The sequence below is a fragment of the Echeneis naucrates genome, chromosome 7, assembly GCF_900963305.1.
Source record: "Echeneis naucrates chromosome 7, fEcheNa1.1, whole genome shotgun sequence".
Taxonomy (NCBI): domain Eukaryota; kingdom Metazoa; phylum Chordata; class Actinopteri; order Carangiformes; family Echeneidae; genus Echeneis; species Echeneis naucrates.
In genome coordinates, this window is record NC_042517.1 from 2154584 (window position 1) to 2170798 (window position 16215).

The 16215-nt window shown below is 39.0% G+C and overlaps 2 protein-coding genes across 3 annotated transcripts; both read left to right on the top strand.

Moving 5' to 3' along the window:
• Positions 1–489: 489 nt before the first annotated feature.
• LOC115046264 (mannose-specific lectin-like) lies at positions 490–2273 on the top strand. Its single transcript, XM_029506523.1, has 4 exons — positions 490–580; positions 996–1047; positions 1697–1790; positions 1909–2273. Exons 3-4 carry the CDS (start codon positions 1701–1703, stop codon positions 2161–2163), a joined length of 345 nt encoding a protein of 114 aa, XP_029362383.1. The 5' UTR covers positions 490–580; positions 996–1047; positions 1697–1700; the 3' UTR covers positions 2164–2273.
• Positions 2274–8250: 5977 nt separating this feature from the next.
• On the top strand, positions 8251–10011 carry LOC115046265 (mannose-specific lectin-like). Of its 2 annotated transcripts, none has more exons than XM_029506525.1 (4): positions 8251–8261; positions 8655–8706; positions 9358–9451; positions 9568–10011. In XM_029506525.1, exons 3-4 carry the CDS (start codon positions 9362–9364, stop codon positions 9817–9819), a joined length of 342 nt encoding a protein of 113 aa, XP_029362385.1. In that variant the 5' UTR covers positions 8251–8261; positions 8655–8706; positions 9358–9361; the 3' UTR covers positions 9820–10011. The 2 variants fall into 2 exon arrangements, with proteins under 2 accessions (XP_029362385.1, XP_029362386.1); XM_029506526.1 differs by having other exon boundaries at positions 8252–8261; positions 9307–9451.
• The last annotated feature ends 6204 nt before the right edge of the window (positions 10012–16215 follow it).

Sequence of the window (16215 nt, forward strand, 5' to 3'; positions counted from 1 at the left end):
AGACTGTGGAGCGCTGTGCTAAAGTTTATTTTGCCTCACACCAAGAAGATTCTCGCTTTGAGCCTTTTAAATGTAAAATAATCTGACATGAATTCAAAAAGAAAATTTCTCTCTTAAAGCTGAAACTCCAGAAGAATTATGAGGAACAAACAAATTCTGGTATCAGTGTGATCTCAGGTTTAACTGCATCTCTCATATTTCTTGTGCTGATTGAGATGAAAAACAGGACAGGTGAGAAGGCGCTGATGTAAACTGTAACACGGGTTGTAGTCATGTTATTAAATTGCAATCACTCATATTATTCCACTTTATAATCCTACTGCATTAAAATGGGATATATTTTTAAATGGTGAGTGATCAGTAACTGATGCCAAATGCTGCATTTCATTAGAAACAAATTCACAGGAAACTCTTGTGTAGATTATATTTCCTGCAGAATAACAAAAAAGCTGTTGCAGATTGACAGACATGATTGACAAGCCGACGCTGTGACATCACAGTGGGCGGTTCCTTGGACATCACATAAAATGCTGCAGGCTTGTTGAAGCTCATCGCTCCTGAGAAACTTTTCTCACTCCAGGTGAGTAAATGATTCTGCTGCAGGAAATAGTTAAAAGGATTATTAAATGACTAAATATGTCACGTGGAAATAGATAACTGTAAATTGTGGCAGTTAAATTTGAATTTAAAAATATTTTGAATTTATTTCAAATTGGAAAAACATAATTACATTATTTATTAGTTAAGAAAAAGATATTTAAATCAGAAATATACATACTTTTTTATTTTCCACAGTTAAAAAAGATGATAAAATTAAAAGTACTTATTTCTTTAAGTAAAAAAAAAAAGTTTAATATGATTGACTTTTTTATTTCTAGAAAAACTGAATGAAATCAACGTGAAGTAATTCCAAAGATGATCCATCTGAACATATTGTTGTCTATGAACAGCTTGTCTCCGGTCCACAGACTAACTTTCATTGTGTTTCTCTGCAGGAAACTCTTATTTTGACACATCTGTGGTCAACGCTGCTCAAACAGCTGACAGGTGAGACACTGAATAACTCACTTTCTCCACAATTGTGTGTTTGTATTGAGTAACAACCTGCAGGTTGAGCATTTAATATCCACATGGTTTATTTAATGTGTTTGTATTTTCATATCAACAAGGATAGAGTCAAATAGACTTGATTCAGACTCTTTTTTTTTTTTTTTTTAAATTTTCTTTCCTAACAAGATCAACATGATCTTGATTTTGTTGATGAGGAGGTAAGATGAGGTATCTACCTCACCTTACCTCCTCTCAGTACCTTAAACCCTCTGCAACATCCACAGCCACTCCCAACTTTAACTTATTTCTTTATATGTTTATATATTTTCCACCTATGATCAGATATCTTTATTATAAGAATATAAACAGTTCACCTTAATCCTGTTGAGGTGTTTGAGTATGCAGTCCCGGTAAATGAGACCTGCTCATGTCAACCCGTCCATACCAGTCTCTGTTGTCATGGTTACAATAATACCACCGTGATCCAGGGATCATGACTGTGACCACTGGATGTTGCCTAGCAACCAAACCTAACCCTGGTTCTTAGTAAGCTGCTGACAGACGACCTGTCGGCTGGTTTTGTAAAAGGACAGCGTCACCTGATGGACACCTGAGTTACTGAGCTGTTTTCTCTGTTTGTCACCAGAATCATGAACAAGAACTCAATCAGCACTGACGAGGAGCTGCGTCAGGGGGAGTACCTCACCAGCTTAGATGGCAACTACAAAGCCGTCTTCCAGGTTGGTGGTCCAATTTTAATTACCTCCCAGTATTAGAGAACCTTCTGTACTCTGTAAATACACAATATAAATAAAACGATTACAATTTTTCCCTGTTTGATTTCCTCCCTGTTTGCAGACTGACGGCAACTTTGTCATCTACAAATGGACTCCTACTTGGGCATCAAACACATACGGCCAAAACCCTTTTCGTATCCTCCTGCAGCAGGATAACAACCTGGTTATTTACACCAAAGAAGATAAACCTCTGTGGGCCTCTGACACCTACACAAACCAAAAATCCACCAGATTGCGTCTGACCATGACCAACGAAGGTGAACTGGTCCTGGACAACAATGGAGTGAGAATTTGGAGTGCAGGCGAAAAGTGTTGAAGCTGATTTTAGACAGGATTCATCACATGATGGATGAATGAATGTAAAAGCCAAACGTGTAAAGAAAAGTGGTTTCCTCTGAGATTGAAATAAAGATCTCTCCTCTTGAATTACTTGCTGCTCATTGGTTATTATTATCGGTTTTCTTACTGATCCATCAGACAAAGTGATATTTTTCCTTTCATCTTATAATTTAACACAGTAAATATAAATTAATACAAGTATAAAAATAAAAACCAATTCTGCCATTTTTTTATTTATAAAACTCATCCATGATTCCTGAACATTTGTTTTATTCACTTTGATTATCAGATGTATATGTATAAAAACACTGAGGCCATGTTCAAGAAGCATGATCGGTGAAAGGACGGCGCTTTTTATAGCCGACTTTAAGATGAAACTCGGAACATAACCGGTCCGGACCAGTTTATGTTCACAGCATAAGTTACCATGGTGATATAGCCGGTTTAAAAGAGAGCCACCTTGGTGACACGGAAAAGTCTGGCTTTATGCTCAACATACCTCGCTAACACATCACTGTTTTTATTGTTGACGTGTAATTTAAATGGTTTTATCCCTGAATGAAGACAATAAGCTTCATTTATCTTCAGTTTGATCATCAAGTTATAAGTTATATTTCACTCTCAGTCAACAAACCTGTTTTTATCACATCCATTCCACAGCACCTAAACATCTCCAGTAGGTGAAGGAGATTATAAAGAGCACATTCTAAAATAATCTTCCCACGATGAAGCTAAAATATGCTGCACAATTCAGGTTTTTATTCATCGGCTAAGTTTGGAGAGGAGCGGTTTTCCATTGAAATTTGATATGACTTAATACCTCATCACAAGCAAAGTGTGAGGCACACAAGAAGGGAAAGCACCTAATGCATACAATTCAAAGGAGCTCATATATGAGGAACAAGGAACTAAGTGAAGTTAAATTATTTGATGACAGTTTTTATCAGCAAACTTTCCCTGAACCTGAACAGTATATCTTTTCAGCATTTACATCTGATAGTCAAAGTGACTAAAATATGTGTTTAGGAATCAAGGAAGAGTTTCTAAAGAATGTAAAAGGGCAGAGTGATGGTGAGTTAACTGGCTCTTTATGTATTTGGGTTATAAATTTAAAAAGCATGAATTTAAAAGATTTGGTCCGGATTAGAGACAAAGGCTGCAGCTGTATGATCCGCTTTCGTCACACATCACAGACCTCTTCAGAACTTTACCTGTCTCACAAATGTTATCAAATTCAAACAGCTGATATCTTTCGTTGTCGCCAAACTGCATGAGAAGGTTACTTCCTGCTGCCAGAGACTGTGGAGCGCTGTGCTAAAGTTTATTTTGCCTCACACCAAGAAGATTCTGGCTTTGAGCCTTTTAAAGGTAAAATAATCTGACATGAATTCAAAAAGAAAATTTCTCTCTTAAAGCTGAAACTCCAGAAGAATTATGAGGAACAAACAAATTCTGGTATCAGTCTGATCTCAGGTTTAACTGCATCTCTCATATTTCTTGTGCTGATTGAGATGAAAAACAGGACAGGTGAGAAGGCGCTGATGTAAACTGTAACACGGGTTGTAGTCATGTTATTAAATTGCAATCACTCATATTATTCCACTTTATAATCCTACTGCATTAAAATGGGATATATTTTTAAATGGTGAGTGATCAGTAACTGATGCCAAATGCTGCAATTCATTAGAAACAAATTCACAGGAAACTCTTGTGTAGATTATATTTCCTGCAGAATAACAAAAAAGCTGTTGCAGATTGACAGACATGATTGACAAGCCGACGCTGTGACATCACAGTGGGCGGTTCCTTGGACATCACATAAAATGCTGCAGGCTTGTTGAAGCTCATCGCTCCTGAGAAACTTTTCTCACTCCAGGTGAGTAAATTATTCTGCTGCAGGAAATAGTTAAAAGGATTATTAAATGACTAAATATGTCATGTGGAAATAGATAACTGTAATTTGTGGCAGTTAAATTTGAATTTAAAAATATTTTGAATTTATTTCAAATTGGAAAAACATAATTACATTAAAATGATTTATTATTTATTAGTTAAGAAAAAGATATTTAAATCAGAAATATACATACTTTTTTATTTTCCACAGTTAAAAAAGATGATGAAATTAAAAATACTGTCTATAAACAGCTTGTCTCCGGCCCACAGACTAACTTTCATTGTGTTTGTCTGCAGGAAACTCCGTTGAACTTATTTTGACACATCTGTGGTCAACACAGCGTCACCTGATGGACACCTGAGTTACTGAGCTGTTTTCTCTGTTTGTCACCAGAATCATGAACAAGAACTCAATCAGCACTGACGAGGAGCTGCGTCCAGGGGAGTCCCTCACCAGCTTAGATGGCAACTACAAAGCCGTCTTCCAGGTTGGTGGTCCAATTTTAATTTCCTCCCAGTATTAGAGAACCTTCTGTACTCTGTAAATACACAATATAAATAAAACGATTACAATTTTTACCTGTTTGATTTCCTCCCTGTTTGCAGACTGACGGCAACTTTGTCATCTACAAATGGACTCCTACTTGGGCATCAAACACATACGGCCAAAACCCTTTTCGTATCCTCCTGCAGCAGGATAACAACCTGGTTAACACCAAAGAAGATAAACCTCTGTGGGCCTCTGGCACCCACACAAACCAAAACTCCATTGCATCTGACCATGACCAATGAAGGTGAACTGGTCCTGGACAACAATGGAGTGAGAATTTGGAGTGCAGGCAAAAAGTGTTGAAGCTGATTTTAGACAGGATTCATCACATGATGGATGAATGAATGTAAAAGCCAAACGTGTAAAGAAAATTGGTTTCCTCTGAGATTAAAATAAATGTCTCTCCTTTTGAATTATTGTACTGATTATTGTGTTGTGCATTTTCATAAAGATACTGCGGCCCTGAGGTTCATGTTGTGGCAGAAAGTGGTAGATCAAAAGAGGAATCAGATGGAGAATCTCTTTAGTCACAGCAGCCCTGTACAAGAGACACATCCCACATTACTGGAGGTGACATGCCTTTTTGTATCCAAGTCAGGCTATGTGTGTGTGTTGGGTGGATACACTTCATTTTGCTCATCAGACCTTTATTGGCAATCTCAGCTTCCATGGAAAGCTCAGACTCCAGTGGTTACATAAGATCCTGTGTTTGTGTGTGTGTCCAGATGTTTCATTACTCTTCTGGCCTATATTACATATATATACATATATTAAGGTGACCATATTTTGATTTCCAAAAAAGAGGACATTTGGTCACACTAACATGGTTATACTGGTTTGGCACACTGGTTCGGATATCTTACTGAAATAATTAAAGGAAATTTGGGCCTCAAACATATTTTTTGTGTTTTTGTTTATCAGCGCCAATGACCACATAATAATGATGTGATATAATGATATAATAATAATATCGGCATGATGCCCCGCCCCCCCCATTTTCCTGTTGCACTTCCGTTTATGATGGCGGTGACTTCCGGTCCACTTCCTGTCCTACAATCTTCGGTTTGAGGCGGTTTTAAGATGGCGGACTCGCCGAGAGAACGGAAGTGAGGAGGCCGGGAGGAGAGCGGCACGTCTCGGATTAGGCCTCATGCTGCCTCCCCTTTCTGCCCCGCAGGTGTGTTAAAATATCGGCTGAGGCAAATCAAACCGGCTCAATGATAATCGATAATCGATCGATAATGAAACAAAGTGATGCTAAAGAATTATCTGCTCGGTTGTGTGTGACAAAATGGCGGATCTGATGGCGTGTGATCTAAGCTAGCAGTTTCCGGTTAACGGTTAGCTGACACACCACCTGTTTCTGAGCTCATCTCCAGTCAGTTTTTATTATATATAATTATATTTATTTATTTAAATTTTTTTTGGGGGGGGGGTGTAGCAGTTAAAACAGAGAGAGAACAGTTTAATTAACTGTTGAACTAAATTTGTTTGATTTACAGTTTTAATGTTCATTAGATAGCAATGACTTGGAATTTGGTTTGTGTAAAAAAAACAAAAAAAAAAACAAAAAAAAAAAACCCACCAACTTTAATGTATTTAAGCTACTTTTGTCATTTTATCATTAACTTCCTACAGTTCTCTGTTGGGTAGCTTCTGTGTGATGAAGGTTTATTTACAGAGGAGAACAAGAAAAACTTGTTGTCATTGTGGTTGGTACGATGAAATTGTGTTTGAGTCCAGCAGTGATACGAATAATAAAATGGAATAAAAATTACAATCAGATTGAATAGAGTAGAATAATAACTACACAAACTCAACACAGAAACTTTATACTGTGAATGTAAAAAACAAAACCCCAAAACAACAAAAAAACAGTAGCTTAGCTCATTACATTAAACTTTTTTAATACCACATTGTGCCTTATATAAATCTTCTGTATGTGTTATTCCATGAGCCATGTATGCACCTTTGATGGTTGCTTTCCTCCGAGCCACCAGAGGACAGTGAAGTGTCGTGGTGCAGGTTTTTATAAGTTTGAGTTAATTGTGTGCAAATTTGCTGAAGTGGAAGGAGCCTGACAGTTTTCGACTGTGCTTGGTATTCATTGTGATAGAAGGCTTATTGGAAGCTAAAGGAGCTGCCATCAGAAATAAAAGGCATTTTGAGTTAAATCACAGAAACTTCCGTTATGTTAAACTGAGTACACATCCGAACAATTTCATGCCCATCAGCTGGTTGTGACTAAGTAAAGGACTAGTCACTACAGGTCCATGTAGATGGGTACGACAAATTAAAAGTGTTTGGCACTAGCCCATCATCTCCCTTTTACCTCTTGTGGCTTCTGACTATTACATTTGTAACAGACGGTTAAACTGCTGGACTAATTAGAATTGCATGTGCCCCGTAATATTGCACCATCCTCTATTTGGACATAAATTACACACTTTCCTGTTGTGTTGCTGTTGCATGGCTGTTTGAGTAAATGTCATGTTCTAACACACCTAATATTTTTATTCATTTATTTTTTTAAGTAACACAACAAATAGTCAATCAGGTAAAGCCCGTCCCGCCCCTGCCAGTTTCTTGCTGCTCATAATTGTGTTTCAGACTCTAGTTTAGTTTGGAGACAAGTGGTTTTCTATGTGTAATTAGAAAAGGTTACCTTGTCAGACAGCCTGAGCCAGACTAAAGGGGAAATCACGCCCTACATAAAGTATCAAACAGTATGCAAGAGTCTTCAATTTAAATATGAGGAGCTAGGATCTAGGAGATATTAAAAGATTTTACAGAAATCTTTCTATTTACAGCAAAGGTAACAGGTCTCTTTCCTCTTTAACAAAGGTTATAAAATGTATATGTCTGAACTCTGATCTCTTTCTGTATCTCGAGTTGGCTCTTTCTGCTTGCTGTCACACTTGCAGACTGTTATATGCTGTGCTATAATTTATTATGGTTAATTTAGCCCTTTCCTCACAGCAAGAAGATTTTGGGTTGGAACCTTTTAAATGTAAAATAAGCTGACATGAAAACATAAAGAAAACTGGTCACTCAAAACTGGAATAGAGCCACAGTCTATCATAAAGAAGTATCCATTTCCTGTTCTGAAGCTAAATTTAAATCGATTTGAGACACAGTCATGAGAGTATCAACTGATGTAAACTTTAACACTTGTTGCAATCATATTGGCTCTTGCTGCACAATTATTGCCTCAGATGCCTTATTTTGGACGTTTTGCCCAATTTTTTTGCCCAATTCCATCCTGCCCCTTCAAGCTCCACCACATTACCAGTGATCAGCTATACCTGCGAAATACTATACTTACGTATATACAGTCATTTTATTCTACTGTATGATCCTCTTGCAGGAGTTGGTGTCCAGTGCTGCACAAACTAAAAATTGACAAACATTTTTAAATCACACTCTTATTTCTAAATTTGAGAAATGAGGATCTCGTTTCTGCAGAATAACAATAAACCTGTTGTAATTAATGCTATAACACAGACAACAGAAAACTGATGGGCCTGCGCCGCCCACTGTGATGTCACAGAGTCACAGCGTCCGTTGGACAGCACATAAAAGGCATGTGGACTTGTCGAAGCTCATCGCTTCTGAGAAACTTTTCACTCCAGGTGAGTAAATGATTCTAATGCAGAAAGTGTTTAACGGGATAAGGCCACATCATTAAATGACTAAATATGTCATGTGGAAATATAAATAATATGTTGCAGTTAAAAATTTGTTCAAACTAAATTTAAAAATCTTTATTTTCTTAAGTTAAATGTGAAAGTTAAAAACATAAATCAATTAAAATATTTATAACTTTTTTGTGAAATAAAAAAACCAAAATAAAACAATTACAAACTAACTAACTTATATAATTTTTTATTTCTAGATAAAAACTAAATGAAATCAACGTGACTGATAGAAACAGTCCTGATTCCAAAGATGATCCATCTGAACATATCATCTATAAACAGCTTGTCTCTGGCCCACAGACTAACTTTCATTGTGTTTCTCTGCAGGAAACTCTTATTTTGACACATCTGTGGTCAACGCTGCTCAAACAGCTGACAGGTGAGACACTGAATAACTCACTTTCTCCACAATTGTGTGTTTGTATTGAGTAACAACCTGCAGGTTGAGCATCAGCATTTAACAGTGAAACAACTGCTATAAAAGAGTGAAACATATATAGGTACATATAATTATAGAGTGTCACAGAATCAGAGCTAATTAAAAAACAAAACTATACAGAATGAAGAAAATCCCAATGAATGATAGAATTGCAAAGAAGGAGAAGAAGAAAAACTGGTAAAACAAAAATAGCAAAACAGTCAAACATTTGAAAAGTTAGGTCTTTGATTTGTGGAGGGATTTGAAGGTGAGAAGACACTTTTATCAGATGCGTTGAGGGATTGGACTTTCTGTAAAGAATTCTGAAGATTTTCATGTGGTCCTAATCCTCTTCCATTTCTGTTTGATTGTCCGACAGAAATTTTGTTTGTGTGTGTGTGTGTGTGTGCGTGGGAAAGTACAATTGTCAGCTATTCCCTGACTGAAAAGCAGAAGCTATTCAAACCACACATGCTCATGTCAAATAAAGCAACTAGATGGAAATAAGTACTTCCTAAACATGAAACAACTTCATAGAAGAATAATGACATCGTGGTTCAGGGATAATCCCTGTGACCACAGACCAACCTTTTTTCACCCTTTTGTCACCAGAATCATGAACAAGAACTCAATCAGCACTGAAGAGGAGCTGCGTCCAGGGGAGTCCCTCACCAGCTTAGATGGCAACTACAAAGCCGTCTTCCAGGTTGGTGGTCCAATTTTAATTTCCTCCCAGTATTAGAGAACCTTCTGTACTCTGTAAATACACTATAAATAAAACGATTACAATTTTTACCTGTTTGATTTCCTCTCTGTTTGCAGACTGACGGCAACTTTGTCATCTACACATGGACTCCTACTTGGGCATCAAACACATACGGCCAAAGCCCACTTCGAATCCTCCTGCAGCAGGATAGCAACCTGGTTATGTACAATAAAGAAGATAAACCTCTGTGGGCCTCTGGCACCCACGCAAACCAAGCCTCCACCAGAATGCGTCTGACCATGACCAACGAAGGTGAACTGGTCCTGGACAACAATGGAGTGAGAATTTGGGGTTCTGGACAAAGATGAAGATGATTTTAGACAGGATTAATCACAAAATCTTATTCCTGATATAGTAACAGTAAATAAATGTATTCAGTATTTAGACCAAGGTTTCCTACTGCACTGAAGCTTTATGATATCCCTCACTTGTATGTCTCTTTGGAATTCAGGTGTCTGCCGAATTAGTGAATGTAAAAGCCAATATGTAAAGAAATTGAAATAAATATCTCTTCTTGATGATTGTGTTATCCAGCAGATGTTAGGGACATATCATCAGTTCTGTGCATCAGCATGTTTGGGTGTCTGGGATAAGTTGAGCTACCCTTTGTTACTAGGAAACCATAACACAAACTGAGCTCATGACCAATGTTTTAGGAGGAAGGCATTATTTCATGGAGTATGTGAAGGTAAGAACCACATGGGTAAAGTGGTTACACATTTATGTCCAAAAAAACATTTTTCACCCAAAAAAAGTGAATTTAGTTGATAAGTTTCATGTTTTCGCTTAGACCAAAATAGATAAGTTTGAATTTGTTTTAAACATACATTTTAGTATCTATAAGCAACAAAAGTAGCTACTCAACCTAGCATGAATGTGCACAATTTTAGCTGTGGGGGCTAATAAATTCAATATGGTAGCTCTAAGGTTAGTTGACCAACTCTCGTGGGTGAAAAATATTTTTTTGGACATAAATGTCTAATCACTTTACCCAAATACATATGTATTTATAGCCATATATTTCTTGATTGAGGTACATTGATAAAAAAGACAAAAACAGGCAATGATCAAGTCGCAGAGGCAAAAGAGGTGTTCACAGACTTCATGGTGTCTGAGATTGCAAAACATTAAAGATCTTGCTGATCAGTTTTGTGGGCTTTCTAGCCTGATGTGTAGGGAACTTGCCTTTGAGTTTGAAAAGAAAAACAACATCAAGGTCCCAGACAGCTGATCAAGACAGGAACGAGCGGGTAAGAGATGTTGAACACATTAACCTTCCTAAATTTGATATTTGGAGGAGAAAAATAAAATATGACAATAACTCAGTTGGAATCTCAAAATGGGTCAACATGACTGATGCAATATAGGGCACGGTACATAGATTATAATGTATGACCTTCCCATTCACTGTAATAGGTGGCTGCGGTGCGGGACCGACTGCAGGTCCGCCAGAATCATAGCAGACGAAACAGCCGAAGACTGACCGGCTGTTCGGCCTCCTAGGCCGGTGTGTCAACTGATTTGGTTCCCCCAAAATTCCGGTTCCCCTTTACGCTGATTTACTGCTGAGTTTACTGCGTAGTTGCTAAGTTACCGTGCGTACTTAAGGAAGAAACACAAATAGAAACACAGCTGGATGTACGGAAAGCGCAATGGAACAAGCCAATGTGTAGGTTACTGGTATGGTATTTATTATATAACAAAATAAATTGAGAATGCATTTGTTCGGCCATTCTTTGTGTAAATGGATACCAGCTAGCATATCTGTGCGAGAGTAGCCTACGTTAAGTAAACCTCACTGCCGGATCACTTACACTAGTTAGTAACTTCGAAATGGACTGCTAGCTAACTGGTTAGCTAACTGGTTAGCATGCTCAGCTGACGAACTGATGACATTATTTTTGACCTAATAACGTTACTACAGCTTACTGTTCATTTGGAAACGGGCAGAGTGAATGACATATTTCTGCTCCTCGGAAACACCCACCGGATAGAGTCCGTATGTTTCAGAATTCACGAACTCGTTGAACACAAGTTTGTCCATTTTACCGTAAAGAACAAACGCTCATCCTGGCTGCTCTTTGGGAAACTGGGTTGGGAATTAGTTTATGTCCTGGGTTGGTTCCAAGTAAGGGGATGATTTATAGGAAAGTCAATGATCCATTCACTGAACACTTCAAATATTTTATCACTGAAAGCCTTCACATCTGTTATCTCTTGGGACGATTTTTGGACTCACTTAAAAAATCACTGAATATTCTCAGTCACAGAATAAAATTAGGGATTTCAACAAATTCTCATTTAAGGAGGGGTTGTTTTTAACTGTAGTTACTTTATTTGAACTGTGTAAATACGTTTTGACTGGGAAATTGCAATGTAACAGCAGCATTACATATAGGGAATAAAATATATAAAATATATACAGTAAAGTGCGCAGTGACTGTAAGTAATGACCAGGGTAAGAAGAAGAGGTCACGTGGGATGCTGGAGCCAATCGCAGCCCACTCTGGGTGACACGTCATCACGGTTAGGTCAGGTGACGTAAATGTGAAATGGTGAAGTAGCGCAAATGTTTGCTGCAACTCGAGCAGCGCTGTGGCGCAGCGGTAATGCTGCCGCCCCGCACCTAGGTGGCAGGGGTTCGATTCCCGGCTAGGGGAGGTGATGTAAATGTAATGTATGATGTAATGTAAGGGGTAATGATGATGTTAATATGTATACATGATGTAAATGTAATGGTGATTGTATGATTTACTGTAATGTATGTAATGTTGAATATGAATGTATATATGTAATGTGTATGTATGTAAAGGTCCATTCCCGGTGTGGGCACCTGAACGTGTCTACGGAGTTAGTTGGTTGCGAGTGATGGACTGGGCTAATGCAGATACGGCGCCCCCCCCAGGACCTAGGCCGAACCAGACCTGACGGGTGACGGCACCCCTCCAGGAACGGACCGAGACCAGACCGGAGACAGGACGCGTCCACAGACTAGACCAGTAAAGCGAACATCCACTGAGATGAACTATTTTAGTGAAAGCTTATGTAATATTTCAGTATATTAACTTGTTTTCTTGTTTTCTTCCTAATTGTAACCCCCCCCCCAAAAACAAATGGTTTGGCCACCGAGCCTTCGCTAAGCCCCGCCCCCATTGGTTACTATTGCTATGCTAGCCTGTTGTCTGAAGTTCGGTCGGAAAATGTCCAGTCATTTTCAGTTCAGTGATCAGAAAGGAAAGAAAGAAGAATAAGAAAATATAATAATGAGAATTTTTCTATACAAATGTGTTTTAAAAAGGTTGTGACGGTGAATTTGGGACGAGAAACGTAGAGCAAGGTAAGAAAAAGGGTCGTTAGCTTGTAACGTAAGCTAACTGGACAGCTCTAATGCTAACGTCCATTAGCCTAGCTTGTATTAAAGCCGACAAGTTATCTTTGACAGAAACAGCCGAGTTTGGGAGCTCGACCAGAAAGGAAGAGACGGAGACGGAGAGGAGAGGGCTCCAGCTGCAGTCAGGTAACAGAGAAAGTGACATGGGGGGGCAGAGGAATTTATTTGACATGTTGGCTTTCTCCACAAAGATTGACCGCAAATTTAGAAGAAGTACTCCACCGCTTCAGACACAACACACACAAGGACATTACTAGTTGTTAATGTTTTGGGTGTGTGTGTGCAGGCACACAAGACATCCAAACTCTGGCTACAAGCTAATGCGTGTTCCACGATGTATAATGAAGAATGAGCCGATCGTTATGGAGAAATAATCCAGGTAGGATGAGGATTATACATCGTGGCCGTATTATTACCTGGAACACACATTAACTTGTAGCCACAGAAACATACGGACTCTATCCAGTGGGTGTTTCCGAGGAGCAGAAATATGTCATTCACTCTGCCCGTTTCCAAATGAACAGTAAGCTGTAGTAACGTTATACGTCAAAAATAACGTCATCAGTTCGTCAGCTGAGCATGCTAACCAGTTAGCTAACCAGTTAGCTAGCAGTCCATTTCGAAGTGACTAACTAGTGTAAGTGATCCGGCAGTGAGGTTTACTTAACGTAGGCTACTCTCGCACAGATATGCTAGCTGGTATCCATTTACACAAAGAATGGCCGAACAAATGCATTCTCAATTTATTTTGTTATATAATAAATACCATACCAGTAACCTACACATTGGCTTGTTCCATTGCGCTTTCCGTACACCCAGCCTTCCTGGATGGAATTTGAGAAAAATGTATGTCTGCCATGACTGTCTCAACGAGTTAATTCTTGTTCACTCTGGGGAAGTGTGGACCAAAATACATCAACTACATAAACTATCACACTATGTACAAAAGTACGCCTCCTTGTGGAACGATCCTGGCATACATACTACAGCAGACTTGTATAAACATGGTTTTTTTTATGTCTTACGCTGACTTTGCTCATTAATTAAGGTATATTGGAAATACCTAAAAATTAGACATTGTGTAACTTCCAAATTTAGAGTAATTACAGAAAATCACATTCTGGATTACCTTGAAATGGCCACACAGCTTCACTATTTTGTAGACTAAGTAATTACAATGTAAGTGGGGTTTCATCCAATGTGACCCCTGAGGACAGGGTTTACGCGGGAGAAATGGTTGGGGATTATTTCAGGGTGTGGGAAATATGTTAGGGAAGCAAGAGGAAAGTTCATACAGTATAAGATTAAAGGTCGCTATTACTACACCCCAACAAGACTTCATGGGATGAAACTGATGAGTAACAATCTGTGTTGGAAATGTAAAACAGAGGTGGGAAGTTTTCTGCATTGTATTTGAGAATGAGCTCTAGTGATGCCATTTTGGGTTAAAGCTGTAGAAGTCTTGAGTAGCTGGCTTGGCTCAATGATCCCTCTGACTCCTGATTTATGTCTATTAGGGGATAAATGCCAAATAGCTGATGTTTCAAATATTATGGTTGGTCTGGTTACTGCAACGAGAATCATTGTGAGACATCGGAAGAGAGTTAAACATCCAGGTGTGAAAGAATGGACGGACTGCGTCATGAGTCCATGCTTAATAGACTTAAAGGAAACGTGGAAGGAGGCATCACCTCCTGGGACGATTTTTGGACTCACTTAAAAAATCACTGAATATTCTCAGTCACAGAATAAAATTAGGGATTTCAACAAATTCTCATTTAAGGAGGGGTTGTTTTTAACTGTAGTTACTTTATTTGAACTGTGTAAATACGTTTTGACTGGGAAATTGCAATGTAACAGCAGCATTACATATAGGGAATAAAATATATAAAATATATACAGTAAAGTGCGCAGTGACTGTAAGTAATGACCAAGGTAAGAAGAAGAGGTCACGTGGGATGCTGGAGCCAATCGCAGCCCACTCTGGGTGACACGTCATCACGGTTAGGTCAGGTGACGTAAATGTGAAATGGTGAAGTAGCGCAAATGTTTGCTGCAACTCGAGCAGCGCTGTGGCGCAGCGGTAATGCTGCCGCCCCGCACCTAGGTGGCAGGGGTTCGATTCCCGGCTAGGGGAGGTGATGTAAATGTAATGTATGATGTAATGTAAGGGGTAATGATAATGTTAATATGTATACATGATGTAAATGTAATGGTGATTGTATGATTTACTGTAATGTATGTAATGTTGAATATGAATGTATATATGTAATGTGTATGTATGTAAAGGTCCATTCCCGGTGTGGGCACCTGAACGTGTCTACGGAGTTAGTTGGTTGCGAGTGATGGACTGGGCGAATGCAGATACGGCGCCCCCCCCAGGACCTAGGCCGAACCAGACCTGACGGGTGACGGCACCCCTCCAGGAACGGACCGAGACCAGACCGGAGACAGGACGCGTCCACAGACTAGACCAGTAAAGCGAACATCCACTGAGATGAACTATTTTAGTGAAAGCTTATGTAATATTTCAGTATATTAACTTGTTTTCTTGTTTTCTTCCTAATTGTAACCCCCCCCCCCAACAACAAATGGTTTGGCCACCGAGCCTTCGCTAAGCCCCGCCCCCATTGGTTACTGTTGCTATGCTAGCCTGTTGTCTGAAGTTCGGTAAGAAAATGTCCAGTCAGCATCAGTGATCAGAAAGGAAAGAAAGAAGAATAAGAAAATATAATAATGAGAATTTTTCTATACAAATGTGTTTTAAAAAGGTTGTGACGGTGAATTTGGGACGAGAAACGTAGAGCAAGGTAAGAAACAGGGCCGTTAGCTTGTAATGTAAGCTAACTGGACAGCTCTAATGCTAACGTCCATTAGCCTAGCTTGTATTAAAGCCGACACAAAGTTATCTTTGACAGAAACAGCCGAGTTTGGAGCTCGACCAGAAAGGAAGAGACGGAGACGGAGACGGAGAGGAGAGGGCTCCAGCTGCAGTCAGGTAACAGAGAAAGTGACATGGGGGGGCAGATGAATTTCTTTAACATGTTGGCTTTATTTCTGCACAAAGATTGACCGCAAATTTAGAAGAAGTACTCCACCGCTTCAGACACAACACACACAAGGACATTACTAGTTGTTAATGTTTTGGGTGTAGAATACAGACCTGTATTCTGTGATGAGGAGTTGGACCGTGTTGTTGTCAGTGATGTCCACAGAAGACATCCAAACTCTGGCTACAAGCTAATGCGTGTTCCACGATGTATAATGAAGAATGAGCCGATCGTTATGGAGAAATAATCCAGGTAGGATGAGG